This window comes from Camelina sativa, chromosome 19 (genome assembly GCF_000633955.1).
Source record: "Camelina sativa cultivar DH55 chromosome 19, Cs, whole genome shotgun sequence".
In the NCBI taxonomy this organism is placed as follows: Eukaryota; Viridiplantae; Streptophyta; class Magnoliopsida; order Brassicales; family Brassicaceae; genus Camelina; species Camelina sativa.
Genome location: NC_025703.1, coordinates 24,055,165 through 24,076,003, shown reverse-complemented (window position 1 = coordinate 24,076,003; position 20,839 = coordinate 24,055,165). Strand labels below are relative to the sequence as shown.

Genomic DNA, 20,839 nt, shown 5'->3' with positions numbered 1-20,839 from the left:
AAAAAAAAAAAAAAGAAATCGGTTTAATCTGGTTATCAGACTTAAATTGGACCGGAGTAAACCAGATCCGTGCCCGATACCAGATATTTAAACCTAATTTCATCTTCTTCCTCTTTTACCTCTCACCGCCCCCGATTTCGACTTCCACCTCTCTCTTTCTCGATTTTTCTTTGATTTGTCGAGGTGTGGACTCAATCCACTTGGATTAGATCCTTTTTCATATTCCCATTTTTAGGCTCGAAGTTGAACAAGGTAAGTTTTTCTTTTGTCCATTCTTATGTTCGATTCTCGGCGATCTCAAGGCCCGATTTTGGTTGTCCATGATTCTTTCAATTCTCATACCTTATTGAGCTACGACATTGATGGTTAAATAGCTCTATGGAAGTTTCAGAACTCGAATTAGGCTGCTGGGGCTTGAATTTAGAAATAGGCTTGTACCTTATGTTGGCCGATTAGGAGAATTTTCAATTGGTTTCACTATCTCACTTGTTGGAATTCTTTTCTTTTGCAGATAATGCCTAAACGATGACGCAGTGGTAAAGAACCTGCAACTCCTTCCGCTGAACCACCAGCTCGAGTTTGGAGTGATGAGGATTCCAAGTGGTTAAAATTGTTGAGTCAGTGCAAGATAGAGCCAACTCGGTTTGCTGATCGAGAGCTTTTTGAGAGGATGGCCATGCTTGCCGATTTTGATGAATTAATAAAGAACATGGGGTTTGGCTCTTTTGGTGAGAAGGCATGGGATCTACATGAGAAGCTTGCACAAGAGTTTCTGGCCACTGTGCGGGTCGATATGTCTGCTGGTCCAGATTTTGGCTGAATAATGTTTGATCAGTTTCTTTTTGTGCAGGACGCACTACACCATCTCCATGTTCGACCTTTGTGACATTTTTGGTTTCCCTCGACAAAAGCACTGCAAAATGGACAAGCTCGAAAGCAGGTCCGATGTTTGGAACCTGATTGGAGCTGGAAACTATGTCTTACGTGGAGCCAGGCAATCCCGCATTCGCAACCTAGTCCTTCGGATCACTGCTAAGTTCCTGAGCAACACCATTTATGCTAGGGCTGAGACTAGCACATTGCAGCTACCTGAGTTGTGGATGTTCTTTCACGGTCTTCGTCGGTTCTTGCATCCTCCGACCTCTCCAGTCCACCATCAAACTCATGACGTCAACTTTGGATTCTTGCTCTCTAAGGAGTTTGCGCAGGTCCGCAAAGACATGGCTAAAGCAAAGAATAAACGGATACTCATCGGTAGCTTGGTGACCCCCATCATCGACTACTATGACATTGTTTCATCCACTTCGGTTCAGCGGAGGAAGCTCCTTGACCTCAAATTCCTGTTCACCAGTGAGATCCTTGTGCGTAAAAAACTTTATCTACCGTTTCCAGGACAAGACTGGTAACTTTCGGTACATGCGGATCCCTATGCCATCCTGCACTTCACTTCATAAAACGGAGAACATTGACTTCGATCCTCTTGAGTTAGCACTGGTCGACCTTGATGAGGTCATTCGGCTAGAAGAGAGTGGCTATGCTACCCGCAAACCCCCACACAGTACACAGCCGACAGCTGCTGCCGAATCTTCACACAATGCTCGCTCAATCCCACCATTACCTCCTTTGGATGTCAGCCAGTTTGTTGCGACCCAACCTATTCAGGAACCTCAGTCTGAGTTTGAACGGTGGGTCTACGACACACAAAGGAAGAACAACATGCTGCTCACTCGGCTGGCTACTTGGCTTCAACGACTTGCTCCATCCTGTTTTTCACCACCCTCGTCGGATCCCACTGCTACCTGTGACGACGAGGATGCAGCTACTGAGCCTCTCTGTTCTGACCGTTCCGCGACCTCTTCGCCTTCTCGTTAGACTGCTATATCACCACGGATTATTTTTTTTCTTTTCTAGGATTTTTCGTTTTTCCTTTCTTTTATTGTTGTTGGAGGATTATTTTCCTTGGTTTTGCTTTCACAACGGGACGGTGTGAAGTAAGTCCGGGGGAGGGGTGTCTCCAGATTACTGATGTCATTTTCTTTGGTTGTTTTCTTTGGATTTTTCTTTGAGTCTTTTAATCTTCAAAAAAAAACTGTTGGGAAACTATGATCATTTCTAGGAATCTTTTGCTTTGAACTAACACTCTTATGATTGCTTTAGTACTTTTTATTTTTGAATAAAGCTTGGAAAGAACATGAGCAGTCTCAACATGCCCCAAAAGACACTCGCCAAGGAGAACAATAAGCTGAACCAGAAGTTGTCTCTAGCTTTGATAAGGCTTAACCGGATTTAACTTCTTACCTTGGGGCTTGGTATACATTGGACAAGACTCCTCCCTTCAAGCCTCACGAGACATGCATCTCCTTGCAAAGTATGCTTCCCCTCTCTTTTCCCTTCAGTACTCAGTAAAAAAAAAAGAAGAAAAGAAGAAGAAAGGAATAAAAGGATATAGGTAATAAAAGAAGTGAGCCAAGGGATGTGCGTAAACCCGTGCATCTTTTGGAATTCATGGAAACCTGTCCCAAAAGAAAAAGAGCAGAGGATTGATAAAAAAAATAAAATGATCCTTTGGAAGAAATCAATCCTTTGGAAGTAAGAAAAGAAAGAGGAAAGGAAGCATATGCAGGAAGACTTGGGCATTAAAAGGATGAAGGAGTCAAAAGGTTCAATGATCGATACTCCCATGGTAAGACCGCACCATTTTACTAATCTGATGTAGAGAGACAATGATGGGGAGACTGAAGGTTCTCTAAGGTTATGGAGTTCGGAGTTCGGAGTATTGATCCTAATCATGGACAGAGTACAAAAAGTAGTTCTTAATTTGATTTGATGAAGAGTGCAAAGAAAAGGTTCCCAAGAATATGTGAGTTTCCACTTTCAAACCTTTTCGATGTTCCTGAGTTTTTGTCTGTTCTTGCTTGAGGACAAGCAAAGATTCAAGTCCGGGGGAATTGATGTGCCTGTATTTTATAGGTTTTAACCATAGTTTTTAGGTTTGTTTTGAGTATTTTATTGAGTCAAACTGTGCTTTTAGAGTGTTTTTAGTCTTTTATGAGTTTGTACAAGTTCTAGGTTGCTTTTGAAGGAAACTGAGTGTTTTGGAGATGAAAACAAGCATCTCGAGCCATTTTGGTGAAGACTGATCGGACTACCAAGCAGATGAAGCAAACACAGAAAAAAGCATCCTGGATCGGCCAATCCACATTCGGATCGACCGATCCCGTACCCGAAGCAACTTTTTTTTTCGTTTTAAACCGACTTTTAGGGTTTTATTTTACTATTTATGCACGAGGCTCGACCTCTAGAAAGACAACTTTTATTCTACGCCGTTTTTGAGACTTGTAAGCTTGGGAGAAGATCTCTAATCCTTTGTATCTCTTTGGAGAAGATTTCTGAACCCTTTTATTTCTCTTTGCAAATCAATTATGATTTCTTCATCCTTGTTCTGCTGTTCTTTTATTTCTATGTCTGAGTAGTTCTACTATTGGGTTTCGGGTTTCAAAAGGGGGGTTATGATTCTCTAAACTTAAGTTTGTTACATTTAGGATTGATCTTATTGTTCTTGATCTATAGTTGTTCTTATTGCTTAAGCTAGACTAATCACCTAGATTAAGATCTTAGGTTAAACTCATCGTGGCACCAAAAGTGTTGTTGAGTTACTTGAAAGAAACATAGGTGAGCAAGGTGGACCTTAGCCAACGGAAGTTGAAGTTGAGGCACCTTGTGAACAAATCAAAACCTGAGCTTTAATGCTTGCTTGTTTAGCTAGATCCAAGCGAAAGTTTAGGGTCTAGTTATTTCTTTGCATAGTTAGCTATCGCTGCGGAATTAGGTTAGCTTTATAATTGTGTTTTGAGTTTAAGAACGGTGTCTAATGCTTTTTCAATCTATCATCTAAATTTGTGATTGTAATCCCCTAACTGATTCCCTACGCCCAATACCTTTCCCTGATTTCAAAACCTTTATTTATTTTCTGCTTTTAATCGATTACTTGAAACACAAACTTTCTCTTTGCTTTAGCTATACTCGGTCTACATAATTTCATAGTGCATTGTATGGTCTCTGTGGATTCGACCCTAAAGTGTTACGAAGACACCACTAGATCGTGGTTGAGTGCACATTAGGTTTTATTTGACACTAGAACACTCAGCAATGTGGTCATCTCTGTTGTGGCGGCATGATGGGGGTACAGACCAGTTAACGTCCTTCAGCTCTAGGGAGCTTACAATGTCTTGAACAGCTAGGTTAAACCTCTTCCTTAGCTGCTTAGCCTTTGATCATGTCACAGGTCCTTCTCGTACTTCTGGTACAAGATGTGGTACAGGATCTGGTTCAACAGTTGGGCGGTAGGGTTGATGTCTGCATCAAAGTATGAGAAACTCATAAGGATCTGTACCAATTGTTGCCGCATCAATAATGACTCTAATCATTACCCGTATCATGCTCCCCCGATCTTTCATGAGGAATGTTTAGAGGTTCCAGTAGCTCTTGAAGAGAGAGAGGGTTCCAACCATCCCAACGCTTCTGAAGAAAACCATTCTGATCAAAGTTCTGAGTTATCCTCTTACTCTCCCATCTCACAACCACTGATACCTACTAATCCTGGGTATAATCTGGAGGAATTTCTAGCTGTTAATCATCTTCAAAGGTGTCCTTCCTAAAGCACAGCCTCTTTAAAAGTCTTATCTGATTCTAAAATAGCTAAAGGAAGGAGAGCAAAAGGAAAATATGAAATTGGTGAGAGTTCTAAGCACAAGAAAGGGAAGCAAATACAAATGGAGCTTGCAAGAAACACTCGCCAATGCAGAAAGGATCCAGGAGTGAGGTTCTATCCGGTTAATCATGAACCTCCATGAAATTTTAAAAGCAAGTCAATAATCTCAGAGAATTAGCAGACACTTATCTCTGAGATTTTACTTTTTGGTTTAAGGTTTTTAGTTTGCTTAAATAATAATCTCCTCTCTTTAGATTAAGACTGTGGATGCTGGTTACATTTATTGGTGTGCCTTGGTTATGGTTCTTTTGTTCAAGGATAAAAATCATGGAAGAAATTCATGAATACCTTTGGATGAAATCTTTTTTGCAGATGCGGAGGTGGTGTGTAAGAATCTATCATTACTCTTGGTTATGATGTATGCTTTAAGACTAGGTACAATGATCTTCATTGTATGGGAGGTGTTACTGAGAAGTGATGGTGATGGGCTTACTTCACTATCCTCCAACTAATTATAGTGGTTACGTTGTAAGTTAAAAGAAGTTTGTTCTCAACTTTGCTGTAATAACTTTGGCTCTCCAAAATGGTTTCTCCATTGATGGATGATGCAGTACTTTGATATCAGATATAAAAGGAATTTTTTGGGAAAAAAAAAAAACAATTTATTTGGATATGATCGTTAATGGATATGGTCATAATATGGTTACTGTTTGTCTATAATCAAGGTGGTCAATATTGGACAAATTTATATAAATGTCGATAACCTATTTTTACAGCTTTATTTATCGATGGTTTTAGTGTTTTCTTCCTATACTGCTAACCTGAATATCGCATCAAAAAAAAAATAATAAAAAAGTTATCGACATTCACAATAAATTCGCATAGTCAAAAATTGAGTCCTAATGTAGAAACAGTTAAGTATTTGATTAACTACTAATGGAAAGACGTTTGCTACATCTACAAAATTATTATTTAGAACGCGATTTAAATATTTATAATTTTCGTAAAATGTTTTATAACTTTAACAAAAACAAATACTAGGAAAACTAGTAGTATTAAAAAGTTCTCAGATACTACTGTACTATTATTAAGTAGCTCAACTAAGAAATAAATAAACAATTGCTGACGACCGTTATTATTACAGTTTAACGGAATGTAATAAAACATTTGTCCAAAACAAATAAAATAACAGAATGTTATAAAACGGAATTTTTTTTTGGGTTAATATTCTGGTTTTACTTCAAAGAAAGGTCCTATAGGTTACATTTACTTCATAAAAACGGAATTGTAAATGTAAAAAAAAAAAAAAAAAACGTAAGTTAGAAAAAAAAATGAAATTAAGAGATAATTACAATTGATTTCGTAGGGTTTACATATAAAAACGAAAAAATGGATCAGAGAGAGATTTGCAACAAAACAAAAGAGGAGAAAAGAAAACAAATCTCCTCTCCGAATCTATCTATCTATCTATCTATCTTCTTCCCCCATTTTCTGAAAACCCTAATTTTTATTCATATTGTGTTTTTTTTTTGTCTCTCATCATTCATCTCTGTTTCTTCCATGAACAGAGAAGATATGGCAAAGTAAACTTCAAAACAGCCTTCGTGAATTCACCTTGTCATTACAAAAAAAAAAAAAAAAAGAAGGAGGTTTCAGGTACTCTCAATGTAATATTTAACAGCTTCTTCTTCATCTGCCACTCTCATGAATTTTGAACAATTTATCTTTTGATCAATAAAAATTTGCGTCTTCTTTAAAGAATTTGTTAGATCAAAAGTGTTTGATAATTTGGTTTTCAAGGATGAATATTTTTTGATCTATAGTGTTGTTGAGGATTTGATTTTGAATTATTGAATTGTTATAATTTGATCGAGCTGATGATTTTTGAAGTCAGATCCTGATTTGTGATTGAATTGGTATTTAAACTGAATTAGCTGATCGGGAAAGATTTGGCTTGAAATGGCGACAAATGCGTGCGATGTGAATCATCAGCTCGAATCAAATTCGCATTTACCACCACGGAAGCGTTTACTCGCCGGATTCAAGAAACAGAACTCTAAAACCGGCGGCGGCAATGAATCACCAAGCCCTCCTTTCGCTTCTTCTTCTTCTTCTTCTTCTTCTACGTCTACTACAACTTTTTCAAATGGCTCCTCCTCTGCTTCATTAACAGATGTGCAGACTCATCTCGACACTCTATTGACTTCCCAACTCAATGATGATCAGTCTCGCTCTCCCGAAGAGCTAGCTCAGGCGTCCAAGGCCAACGCGGTTTTAGCGGTTAAGGTTGCAAAGGCGGCGAGAGCAGCTGCTAATGAGAAGGCGATCATTGCTTCAAAGGCAGTGGCTGCAGCTAAGAGTGCTTTGGAATTGTTCGCTTCTTTACCAGTTGGCTGTAAAGAGAGGTCTCCAAGGAAGAAGAAACATGTCCCGGTTCAGGTTTTGTATTCGAAAGGAGGACTTGTGGATGAGGATTTAGCGAGTAGGTTGAATCGTGCTATAAACAATTCTCCTAGAGTCTTCACGGATTGTTCTTCTGGTCACAGAAACAAGAAGCAAAAGAGTTTAGTTACAACAAACTATGAGAATAGTACCGTGACTAGTACTATGTACGATGGGAATGACGACGTTGCTGGTGTTGTGGATTCGGACAGTTCGATTGACGAGGAAGTAGACAGAACCAGAGTAAACGGGAAGCTGCTGTTATGCGATAACGCGCTGAAGGAGAAGACATGGGAAGAAAGTAGCTCATTGGGGAAAAGAAGAGGAGGAGTGAAGCTAAAGAAGCTACCTTTGAGCATGTGTGCCTCTACAGATCAAGAAAACGGTATCACATTAAGGGAAAAAAATGTAAGCGTAAGTAAGCGGGAAGAAGGTTCTAATGGTGGTGTGGCTGCTCAGGGGTCATAGCAGGACCATCATGGAAGTGTCAGAAGGACTTAAAGTCACCGGAATGTGTGAAGGAGAGCAAAGTTGTACGTTCATAATAGTGTTCTTATTATGTGACCTTTTTACCCAAAAGAGGTAAGAAGGTGCAGATTCAACAGCATTTGCCATTTTCAGTAGAATCCTAAATGTTGTTTGTTTGTTATCTTGTTTTGCTTTTTTGGGTAATGTGTTTGAATTTGTTATGTTACTTGTATATTTTTGGGAATAAATATGTAGAGATACATAGATTTATATATATATGTATGTTGGTTTTGTTGAACAAGAAGGTCTAGTTATTGGGATTTGTAGATGAGAATCGAATTTATTAAAGTGATGAGTTTTGTTGTTTGGTTGTTATTTTCTTTTGTTTTTGAGTTATTTTTTTTCAACAAAACTATATATATCATTAGATAACGAACATAAAGTTAATAAAAATGATTTGAATTTTTTTAAACAAACATATATTATTCAATTAATATAAAAGTGTGCGTTCAATATACATATACAGTAAATTTACCAAATATAGTAAATTCTAAACTTAATAAAAAAATTAAATTATGAATATTCCAACATATTAAATTTTCAAAATAGCACAAACGAATTATGTTAAATAGCGTGTTATATTGAAATGACAAGATTGAATTGATAATACTAAAAAAATAAAATATCATTAATTTGATACTTCAATACAGATTAAATCTTTATTTTACTATTTTAACAACACCAATATAAAATATGTCAAATCAAACTGATTTAATTAATATTGTTTTAAACAAAAATTGTTGTGCGGTATACCACGAATTATATACTAAATCATTAAAGTTAACAAAATTGTACATTAACAACATTAGTATTAAAATAGTACGGTTAACAAAAAAAATAAATAAAAACTTTCTCTATTGGGGATCATAATCTAGTTTTATTAGTTAAATTGTAGAGGTGTATTCTTAATTTTGAAGTTTTCTGCATATATTGATTAATATAGGCCTAAATAAAAATAAAATTAGTTTGACGTGAGATAAATTTATTATTTATGAGATTATGGCAAAGATACTCCAGCCGTGTCTCTCCTCCCTCATCTCTCCCTATCAGTCAACTTTTGTTCCAAACAGAGCAATATCCGACAATGTGTTGATTACTCATGAAGTCCTTCATTTCCTCCATACCTCGAAAGCCAAAAATTTTTGCTCCATACCAGTGAAAATGGATATGAGTAAAGCTTATGATAAGATCCAATGGGGTTTCTTGAAAGCGATCCTCGCAAAGGTTGGTTTCCACCCCAAATGGAGCGTTACTGTGTAAGTATTTGAGAGTGATTCTCATCTACAAATCCCAATATCCGACAATGGGTTTCTTGAATGCGTTACTGTCGTTTCATACAAATTCTTCATCAATGGATCACCCAAAAGGCAAGTAAACCCAATAAGAGGACTCCGACAAGGCGATCCTCTGTCACTATACCTCTTTATCCTTTGTACAAAATTTCTCTCTGGATTGTGCATCAACGCTCAAGCCAAAGGCACCCTCCCCGGTATTAAGGTCTCCCGAGCAAGCCCTCATATCAATCACCTCCTCTTCGCGGACAACACCATGTTTTTTTGCAAGTCAAGCCCCCCTTGCTGCCTTGCTCTTTCAAAAATCCTTGATCAATATTAGAAGGCGCCAGGACAAAGTATCAACCTCAACAAATCAGCTATTACCTATGTCTCTAAAACATTGGGGGATACAAAGGCAAATGTCAAACAGGCTCTCAAGATAAACAAGGAAGGCGGCATTGGTAAGTATCTTGGTCTCCCGAAACGTTTTGGTAGGAGAAAGAGAGACATATTCGCCGAAATTGTTGACAAGATCCACCGGAAAGCTCAAAGTTGGTCTTCTCATTTTCTCTCGGGAGCGGGTAAACAAGTTCTTCTCAAGTCAGTCCTCTCTGAAATGCCGACCTATGCAATTTCATGCTTTAAACTCTCAAGTTCTCTTTGTAAACAAATAAACTCATTCCTTACAAGTTTTTGGTGGGATGCAAAACCGGGAAAGAGGAAAATGAGTTGGGTAGCTTGGGAAAGGTTTACGCTTCCAAAGTTTGAGGGGGGACTTGGTTTTTTTAAGATGTGGAAGCTATCAATGATGCTTTCTAGCTAAGATAGGTTGGAGACTACTCAATAACCCCGACAGCCTTCTGGCTAAGATTCTGTTTGGAAAATATTGTCATTCTTCCTCCTTGATGGACTTTACCTCGCCGGCTTCTGCCTCCCATGGTTGTCAAGGAATCTTTATAGGCAGAGATCTACTCCAGAAAGGCCTAGAATGGTCGGTTAGAAACAGAACTTCAAATTGAATCTGGCAAGATAATTGGCTTTCGCTTTACCACCCGCAAGCACCAATATGTCCACCAAATCAGGCTGTTTCAAATATGCGAGTTAAGGATCTCCTATGCTCATGTTTGAATGAGTGGGATCTAGATGCTATTCGGCGTCATTCACCTCAATATGAGGAGACTATATGTTCAATTGTTACCAGAAACCTGCATCTGCAGGATTCTCTGGTGTGGCTCCCTGAAAAATCAGGTCTTAACACGACAAAATCCGGTTATCACTTAGCACGACCTTCCTCTATCTCTACATAGGTGAATCAACTTCCTCTAACCTAGAAAAAATTATGTGGCAGGTGAAAGTAGCCCCAAAATACAAAACTTTATGTGGAAGGCTGCCACCGGAGCTCTCACTATTGATCAGGGGAAGGAACATGTGACCAAGGTAACAGTGTCCGTACAACCATGATCAATAGGCCATGAATCGAGTAAGGAGAAGAGGCCTAGAGGATATTGAAGCCAAGAGGAAGAAGAATCTAGAAGAGGGGTTTTGTGAAATATCTAAGGGTGTTAAGCGTCACATGTGTACCTTGGAGGACGAGTTGGTGCGAGTCAAACAAGGGATGGGCAAGTCGCTCTCACCATTAAGAGCTCCCAAGACAAGTCAACATAAAGTCACTATCAATACTCTTCTTATCTCAAACAGCTATATGCTCATTGTCTCTCTATAATAAGCGTTGTAACACACATTTGAGATATACTAATCAAGTCTTTTGTTCATTTTATCCTTCTCTCCTAAGTTACTCTCTTATACTCCTATTATATCTATTACATTCCGATCACCATTCGAGGTATTAAATAATTGTAAACCATCCATTAAGTCAATAAAAGTGTTTGGATGTGTCTGTTTTGTTTTAATGCCTGGAGAACTAAGGAACAAACTAGAAGCTAAGAGCACCATGTGTATATTTTTGGGTTATTCGATCACTCAAAAGGGGTACAAATGCTTTGATCCTATCAATAATCGCATCTTTGTCTCTCGAGATGTCAAGTTTCTTGAAGAGCAAGGATACTTTGATAAGAAAGATTGGTCTGACTTGAAAGACTTGGCAACTCCGACTGATCGGTCTGCAAGTCTCAAGTTCCTACTTGATCATCTTGGTGCTACCTCCGATCAACCTCAAAGAATGTCCCAGGATACTCCACCTGACTCAACTGGTGAAGCACTACCGACAATAACCCCGTCATTACCAGGAGAACAGATCAATGATCCGACTGAGGTTCTAGTTCAGGCGTCAGAGGGGGAGGACGATGTCATGCAGAAAGAAATGAACAAAGCTCAAGTTCACACCGACGCTCAAAACAGAGTTCAAACAGAAGAAGAGCCGACGTCATCACATCATGACCCGACACCACCACCAGTAAGTAGAGGTACACGGATCAAGTATCCGTCAATCTGGAAAGACAAACGATTATAGTACAACAATCAAGCCATTGCTCATCTGATTCAAGTCGTGTGCTCCCTGGCTTTACTACCAGCTGATCATCAAGCGTTTCTTGGTAAGATAGATGAACATCACATACCAAACACCTATGAAGAAGCCAAAGAAAGCAAAGAATGGTTAAATGCGGTAGATGATGAAGTTGGGGCCATGAATCGCAACCATACCTGGGACGAAGCTGATCTTCCACCAGGAAAGAAAGGAGTGAGTTCAAACTGGGTATTGACAATCAAATACTTAAGCAATGGAGACAATGAACGCTACAAAGCTCGACTAGTGGTGTGTGGCTTCACACAAACTTATGGACAGGACTACAAAGACACATTTGCACCAGTGGCTAAACTCCACACAGTAAGAGTAGTTCTCTCGCTTGCTACTCACCTATCTTGGGAGTTGTGGCCGATGGATGTCAAGAATGCCTTTCTACAAGGAGAACTAGAGGAAGAAGTATACATGACACCTCCACCAGGCCTTGAAGACACTATCTCTCCGAGAAAGGTGTTTCGCCTAAGAAAGGTTATATACGGACTAAAGCAATCTCCTAGAGCCTGGTATCACAAATTGAGCACCACACTTATAAGTCATGGTTTTAAGAAGTCTTACTTGGACACCACTCTCTTTACTCTCCAAAGCGCCAAAGGTATAGTCGTTGTTCTCATATACGTTGATGATCTAATCATCTCCGGAGACAAACAAGAAGGTATTAAAGATGTCAAAGCTCATTTAAATTCAGTCTTTGACATAAAAGATCTTGGAGAGCTTAAGTACTTCCTTGGGATCGAAGTATGTCGCTCTCCGGAGGGCTTATTTCTATCACAACGAAAGTACACTCTTGATTTCTAGTGTGAGACAGGGAAGCTAGGAGCCAAACCTGTAGATACACCACTTCCAGATGGATATCAAGTTGAGCGAAAGGGGGAGAGAAAGGATCCACCATACGAAGATCCTTCTCACTACCGTCAGCTTGTAGGTAAGCTAATTTACTTAACACTCACCAGACCTGACATTTGCTATGCTGTGAATCAGGTAAGTCAATACATGAAAGCTCCTACAACATATCACTGGAGTCTTTTGGAGAGAATTCTTCACTATCTTAAAGGAAGCCCTGGACAAGGCATTTGGATGGGAAAGAACTCTAACACTAACCTTGTAGGATACTGCGACGCGGACTAGGGTGGTGATAAAACAGATAGAAGATCTATAACAGGCTATTGTACATTCATCGGAGGTAACCTCGTCACATGGAAGACAAAGAAGCAAAAGGTGGTGTCAATGTCTAGTGCAAAATCAGAATATCGTGCAATGAGGAAGCTTACAACCGAACTTACATGGCTCAAGGCTTTACTCGAAGATCTTGGCATCATGACAACCACTCCTATTCCTATGCACTGTGACAATCAAGCAGCTATACACATTGCAACCAACTCAGTGTTTCATGAGAGAACCAAACACATTGAGTTAGACTGCCACAAAGTTCGAGAGAAGATTGAAGAAGGTGTCATTCTTCCATATTTTACACCAAGTAAGGATCAGCTCTCACATATATTCACCCAGGCCGCAAGTCGTCAAGTATGCTCCCATATCTTCAGCAAACTAGAACTTGTGGACTTGACACATCCTTGATCCCATGTTCCCTCTCCCGGAGTCATCGCACTCTTTTTCCCTCAATATAATTTTGTCCCAAGTGGTTTTATTTATTGAGGTTTTTAATTAGATGATGTGTCCCGGGGCTACAAGTTTAGCCATCACATTCGGCTAAACTTGAGGGGGAGTATTGATCAGGGGAAGGAACATGTGACCAAGGTAACGGTGTCCGTACAACCATGATCAATAGGCCATGAATCGAGTAAGGAGAAGAGGCCTAGAGGATATTGAACCCAAGAGGAAGAAGAATCTAGAAGAGGGGTGTTGTGAAATATCTAAGGGTGTTAAGCTTCACATGTGTACCTTGGAGGACGAGTTGGTGCGAGTCAAACAAGGGATGGGCAAGTCGCTCTCACCATTAAGAGCTCCCAAGAAAAGTCAACATAAAGTCACTATCGATACTCTTCTTATCTCAAACGGCTATATGCTCATTGCCTCTCTATAATAAGCGTTGTAACACACATTTGAGATATATTAATCAAGTCTTTTGTTCATTCTATCCTTCTCTCCTAAGTTACTCTCTTATCCTCCTATTCTATCTATTACATTCCGCAATTCTAACACTCTCACTGGGTAGTAATCTGGCAAAGAGAGGTCTCTGATCGTCTATTAAATGTCGAAGATGTGGAAAAAGAGAAGATGAACTGCACTTATTCCTCCACTATCCTTTTGCCCAGCGAGTATGGAACTTGGCCCCTATAGCTCAGCGAATCGACACAGGTAATGTTATCCACTTTAATGACCTCTTACCTAAGTCGATGTTGTTGGCTGCTCTTCCTACTACAGTTCTAAGCTCCACACCTTTGGCCCCTTGGCTGCTATTGAACCTCTGGAAAGACAGAAACTGTCTCATCTTTGAGGACCGCAACTTCTCCGAACAAGACATTATTCTACTGACTCTTAAAGAAGCAAAAGAATGGCATGAAGCTCAGCTGCTACAACCAAAGCAGCCACCTATTCTAAGAGGTCAGCTCCTGATGCCCCCCCCCCAACCCGACATTATGTATTAGTTTATAGAAGTTTTACTGGATATTGTTGATGATAGAAGGAAATAGAGCATTTCGTTCGTACTTTGGCAATATAACACGAAAAAAATGGTTATAATTTGAAATGACTCATAAATAACACACTTACTCGAATACAATCATTAATAACACACTTATTCGAATACACTCATTATAGTTATCAAAGTAAACACTTTGAATGTCATCGGAGGTCGTGTGTTCTTGTTAATCACACATTCAAAGAACAAATATTAGATTTCTAAGACCACCTCTATCAAAGAATTTAACCAGTTGCTTAATAGTTGCTAAAGTATTATAACAGATTAAATTTAGTTCTCTTTGTATGATTTAGCTTAGGATCATTGTTTATATTAGATGTTTTAGATTTGTTTAGCAAAAACATAGATAAGACCAAAAAAATAGAACTTCTTAGCTCCCGAAAATTAGTGCCAATGGTGTGAGAATGGCAGAAGACACATCCATTCGCTTGATAACTGTTGAATCTAGAATTCACACAATGAATTTGTTTGAGTGGAAAACAAATTCATTTAAGATCTTTCTCTAAAAACTGTATTAAAGGTAGAAAATAAAGAGGGATTATGATTTATTAAAGAAGAAGTTAGGGTTTTTCTCAAGAACAAGAAAGAACTAGGGTTTTTGTATTCATTATTGGATCCCTTACAAGGAGGAGGTATCCCTCTATTTATATAAATGCATTGATTACAAGTCTATTTTCCTTAAATCTCGGATTGAAGATATGGTAAACTTCCTCTTTTGATGACCAGATCGGGCTCAGGGAAGCGGTTGAGTGACTTCGTCGGGCTTCTGCTTATAGGACCGTTTAGCTGTTCCAAAAGAGGGGGTTCCTCGGTTTAGTTGATGTGCAGAATTACTCAGTTTACCTTCAGTTTAGGTCGGTATGTTGTGAGTGCTAAATCCCGCACCAACAACAACTAAGACTCTAGGCATCAAATTGAAGTTCATCGACAACTCAGCAAGTATGGCCATGATCGACAACGCAATTTGAAGCATAATAGCTGCAAATATTGGCAATATGCTCTCATTCATTGTGTGCTCATTTTTTCAATTTGTTTTGTGTGTTCACTTATAGTTACATTACTACAAAAAAAAAAAGAATGTTTAGCATCATTTATTTTATATATTTGCATCAGATTTAAATGATGTAAAAATAATTTACAACACTTTAACAAATGATTTACATTTTGTTGATGCAAATAATTTGTATCAATTTTTCAAACTGATTCTAATATACAAAATATTTACATCGATTCTTTTAACAGATGTTAATATACAAAATATTTACATCGATTAATATAAATAACGTGAATATTTGCTACGGTTATAATAAGTAATGTTAAATATTTTTATCAGTTATAAATAATTGATATTAAAACTAGTTTTAATAATTATTTGATTTTATATATTTCTATCAGTTTGATTATTTGATTTTAATAGTTATATTATTTACATAAATTGATGTTAAAATTAATTTCAATTTTTATAAATAATTTGATTATTGAGTCATTTACATAAATAATTACAACTAAAAGTAAAATAACTGAAGAAATTGTGGTACAAATGTACAATTACAAGAATAATAATTAAATAACAATAGCTGACCAAAACAACAAAATTACTTAATAGGAAAAAAAATAGAGAATAGGATAATAAAAGAGATTATGGCAACTCCAGCGGCCAAAATCTTAAGCTGTTTGGAGGCAACAAGATGTTTATTATGAAAATAATCAAAGGAGAAAGGATCTAGAGAAATGAGTGTGGATTTAGAGAGAAGCTGGAGAAAGAACTAGAGAGATACTAGAGAGATAGAAAAACTTCTCATTATACATCTTCTCTTGTACATAACTTTTATTTATAGAGGGAGGAGACAAAGAGAGGTTGAGGACAAGTGGTGGACAAGTGTTTCAAGTGTTATCTAATGAAGAGTGACACATGTTGTGATGGATACACACATATTTTACAACACTCCCCCTTGAGTATCCATCACCAGCGATGACTTACACACTGCCTCATTAAAAACCTCATAATGGAAAAACCCAGTGGGATGAAAAACCATGACGAGGGAAAAAGAGTACAGTAGTGTAAACTCCCCCTCAAAAAAACTTCACAGATCTCGTAGATGCCGCATTCCAATATTATGAATATGCTTTCTGAATGTGGTAGTCGGAAACGCCTTTGTGAATAGATCTGCTGGATTGTCACATGAGCGGATTGTCACATGAGCGGATATGTTGGATATCAACTTACTTCTTTTGCTCGAGTTATTGAGTGTAGGAGAAAAATCTTGGAGGTATATGCTTTATTCTATCGCTCTTGATGTAACCTTCTTTGATTTGGGCGACACAAGCAGCATTGTCTTCAAATAATGTTGTTGGCTCTTTACTGGTGACTATTCCACTCGATTCTTGTATGTGGTTAGTCATTGATCTGAGTCATACACATTCCCTCGATGCTTCATGAAGAGCAATTATTTCTGCATGATTTGAGGAAGTGGCGACCAAAGTCTGTTTCTGTGAGTGCCATGAAATAGCAGTTCCTCCAATTGTGAAAACATATCCAGTTTGGGATCGGAATTTATGTGGATCTGATAAATATCCTGCATATGCAAAACCAACTAGATAACCTGAAGAGTTTTTAGGATAGAATAATCCCAAGTCAATCATACCTTGAAGATAACGGATAATATGTTTTATCACATTACAATGCCTGCGAGTAGAGGATGAGTTGTATCTTGCAAGTAGATTTGTATCAAATGCAATGTCTGGTCTAGTGCAATTTGCAAGATACATAAGTCCACCGATAGCACTCATATAAGGTACTTCGGGACCAATTATTTTCTCGTTAATTTCACAAGGTCTGAATGGATCACTATCGATATTCAGAGATCTATTGACCATTGGAGTACTCAAAGGAGTCGCTTTGTCCATATTAAAGCGCTTTAAAATCTTTTCGTATAATTTGATTGATGCACAAATATTCCATCTTGGAAATGCTCTATTTGAAGCCCGAGACAGAATTTTGTCTTTCCAAGATCTTTCATTTCAAACTCTTCTTTCATATGGATTCTTGCATCATCAATCTCTTTTTGAGTTCCAATTATATTCAGATCATCAACATATACAGCAATGATCACAAATCTCGATGGGGATTTTTTTATAAAGGCGCATAGGCATATTCATTATTAACATACCCTTTCTTAAATAGGTATTCGCTTAAGCAATTATACCACATGCGCCCAGATTGTATTAATCCGTAAAGTGATCGATGTAATTTGATCGCACAAATTTCATTAGACTTAGTATCTAATGCCCCAGGAATCTTAAATCCTTCTGGGATTTTCATGTATATATTATTATCCAATGATCCATATAAATATGCTGTCACTACATTCATAAGGTACATTTCTAAATTCTTAGAAGTTGTTAGACTCATTAAGTACCTGAATGTAATTGCATCCATGACTGGAGAATATGTTTCTTCATAATCAACTCCAGGTCTTTGAGAAAAACCTTGTGCAACAAATCGGGCTTTATATCGTGTGATTTCATCTCTCTCATTTCATTTTCGCACAAATACCCACTTGCAACCAACATGTTTTATATCTTTAGATGCAATGACAAGAGGTCCAAAGACATTTCTTTTATTGAGGGAGGGCAACTCAAGTTGCATAGCCTTTTTCTATTTCTCTCAATCAGGCCTATGTCGGCATTCTGATACGGACCTTGGATCTGGATCATCTTTTTCATGATCGATCTCTTTAGATACAGAAAAAGAGAATATTTCATTATCATCATCGATTTCATTTCTATACCATAATATTCCATTTTGGGCATAGTTAACAGAAATCTCATATTTTTCTGTATCATCCTGAGGACTTTTCTCTTTATTTGGTTCTTCTTGAACTTCTTGAACCTTTTCATCTCCCATTTTCTTTTTCTTTCGGGGATTTTTATCTTTAGAGCCCATTGGCCTCCCCCTTTTCAATTGAACCTTAGGTTCATTAGCTTTGCTTCCATCAAGTTCCTCTCTAGGAATTTCAACTCTTGATGGTGCATTTGCAGCAGGGATATATGACTTTGTTGCCCTTTTTGTATCTATGAACGCATCTGGTAATTGATTTGCCAAACTTTGTAAATGTACAATTTTCTGGACTTCCAGTTCACGTTGATGTGCAGGGGGATCAAGATATATCAAAGATGGTGTATACCATGTAATATCATTTGGTAATTGTTTTATTCCTCCCCCTAACGCTGGAAATTCATCTTCATTAAAATGGCAATCGGAAAAACATGCCGTAAACATATCACCAGTTTGCGGTTCAAAATGTCGAATTATACTCGGTGATGCATAACCAACATATATACCCAATCTCCTTTGTGGCCCCATTTTTGTTCTTTGCGGTGGGACTATAGGAACATAAACCGCACATCCAAAAATACGGAGATAGGATATGTTTGGCTCTTGGCCATATGCTAATTGTAAAAGGGAATAGTTATTATATGCGCTTGGTCATATTTGGACCAATGTCGCAGCATTCAATATAGCATGACCCCATATAGATATTGGGAGCTTTGTTCTCAATATTAACGGTCTAGCAATGAGTTGTAGTCGTTTAATTAAAGATTCAGCCATGCCATTTTGTTTATGAACATGAGGAACCAGATGCTCAACATTGATTCCTATTGACATACAATAGTCATTGAAAGCTTGTGAAATGAATTCATCAGCGTTATCAAGTCTGACTTTCTTTATGGCATAATCAGGGAATTGAGCTTTCAACCTGATTATTTGGGCAATGAATTTTGCGAAGTCCGTGTTTCGTGTTGTTAATAGACACACATTTGACCACCTACTAGATGTGTCAATCATTACCATAAAATAACGAAACGGTCCGCATGAAGGGTGGATAGGTCCACATATATCACCATGTATTCTCTCTANAAAAACATGCCGTAAACATATCACCAGTTTGCGGTTCAAAATATCGAATTATACTCGGTGATGCATAACCAACATATATACCCAATCTCCTTTGTGGCCCCATTTTTGTTCTTTGCGGTGGGACTATAGGAACATAAACCGCACATCCAAAAATACGGAGATAGGATATGTTTGGCTCTTGGCCATATGCTAATTGTAAAAGGGAATAGTTATTATATGCGCTTGGTCATATTTGGACCAATGTCGCAGCATTCAATATAGCATGACCCCATATAGATATTGGGAGCTTTGTTCTCAATATTAACGGTCTAGCAATGAGTTGTAGTCGTTTAATTAAAGATTCAGCCATGCCATTTTGTTTATGAACATGAGGAACCAGATGCTCAACATTGATTCCTATTGACATACAATAGTCATTGAAAGCTTGTGAAATGAATTCATCAGCGTTATCAAGTCTGACTTTCTTTATGGCATAATCAGGGAATTGAGCTTTCAACCTGATTATTTGGGCAATGAATTTTGCGAAGTCCGTGTTTCGTGTTGTTAATAGACACACATTTGACCACCTACTAGATGTGTCAATCATTACCATAAAATAACGAAACGGTCCGCATGAAGGGTGGATAGGTCCACATATATCACCATGTATTCTCTCTAAGAACAATGGTGATTCATTCCAAATTTTGGTTGGCGATGGTCGTATTATGAGTTTTCCTTGAGAACATGCATCACATAAAAACTCATCAGATCTATAAATCTTTTGGTTCTTCAATGGATGACCATTGGAATTTTGCACAATTTTTCACATCATGATTGAACCAGGATGTCCAAGTGTTTCATGCCATATCTTAAATGTACTAGCAAACTTAGAGTTTATTGTAGCATAAGATGCAAAATTATTTATTTTTGTGCAATACAATCCAGAGGATAACATTGGCAATTCTTCCAATATATGTTTCTCCTCAGATGTTATGCAAAGATATTCCATGCCATTCATATTCATAGTCTCTATATGATATCCATTTCTTCGGATATCTCTGAAACTAATCAAGTTTCTATGAGACTTAGGGCAGTATAATGCATCAATTTCAAATTTTGTTTCCCTTGGCATTGTAAAACTGGCTTTTCCAGAGCCTATAATAATCTTTGCATTACCACATATAGTGCTCACGCTTCTAGCGGAGTCTTTTATTTTGAGAGAGGATAAATATTTTTTCTCTTTAAGTATTGAGTGTGTTGTAGCACTGTCTGCTAGACACATATCTCCATCTTCAATCTCAAAATTTGACATTTTCTGAGATAAAATATTTATAAAATAAACATTAATNGTCGTTTAATTAAAGATTCAGCCATGCCATTTTGTTTATGAACATGAGGAACCAGATGCTCAACATTGATTCCTATTGACATACAATAGTCATTGAAAGCTTGTGAAATGAATTCATCAGCGTTATCAAGTCTGACTTTCTTTATGGCATAATCAGGGAATTGAGCTTTCAACCTGATTATTTGGGCAATGAATTTTGCGAAGTCCGTGTTTCGTGTTGTTAATAGACACACATTTGACCACCTACTAGATGTGTCAATCATTACCATAAAATAACGAAACGGTCCGCATGAAGGGTGGATAGGTCCACATATATCACCATGTATTCTCTCTAAGAACAATGGTGATTCATTCCAAATTTTGGTTGGCGATGGTCGTATTATGAGTTTTCCTTGAGAACATGCATCACATAAAAACTCATCAGATCTATAAATC

The 20,839-nt window shown here is 37.8% G+C and overlaps 1 protein-coding gene across 1 annotated transcript; it reads left to right on the top strand.

Moving 5' to 3' along the window:
• On the top strand, window positions 6,195-7,913 carry LOC104767060. Its single transcript, XM_019241045.1, has 2 exons — window positions 6,195-6,367; window positions 6,646-7,913. Exon 2 carries the CDS (start codon window positions 6,671-6,673, stop codon window positions 7,619-7,621), a length of 951 nt encoding a protein of 316 aa, XP_019096590.1. The 5' UTR covers window positions 6,195-6,367; window positions 6,646-6,670; the 3' UTR covers window positions 7,622-7,913.

Bases quoted from the DNA above. Each gene is read 5' to 3' on its own strand.
- LOC104767060 (XM_019241045.1), top strand. From the start codon at position 6,671: ATGGCGACAAATGCGTGCGATGTGAATCATCAGCTCGAATCAAATTCG.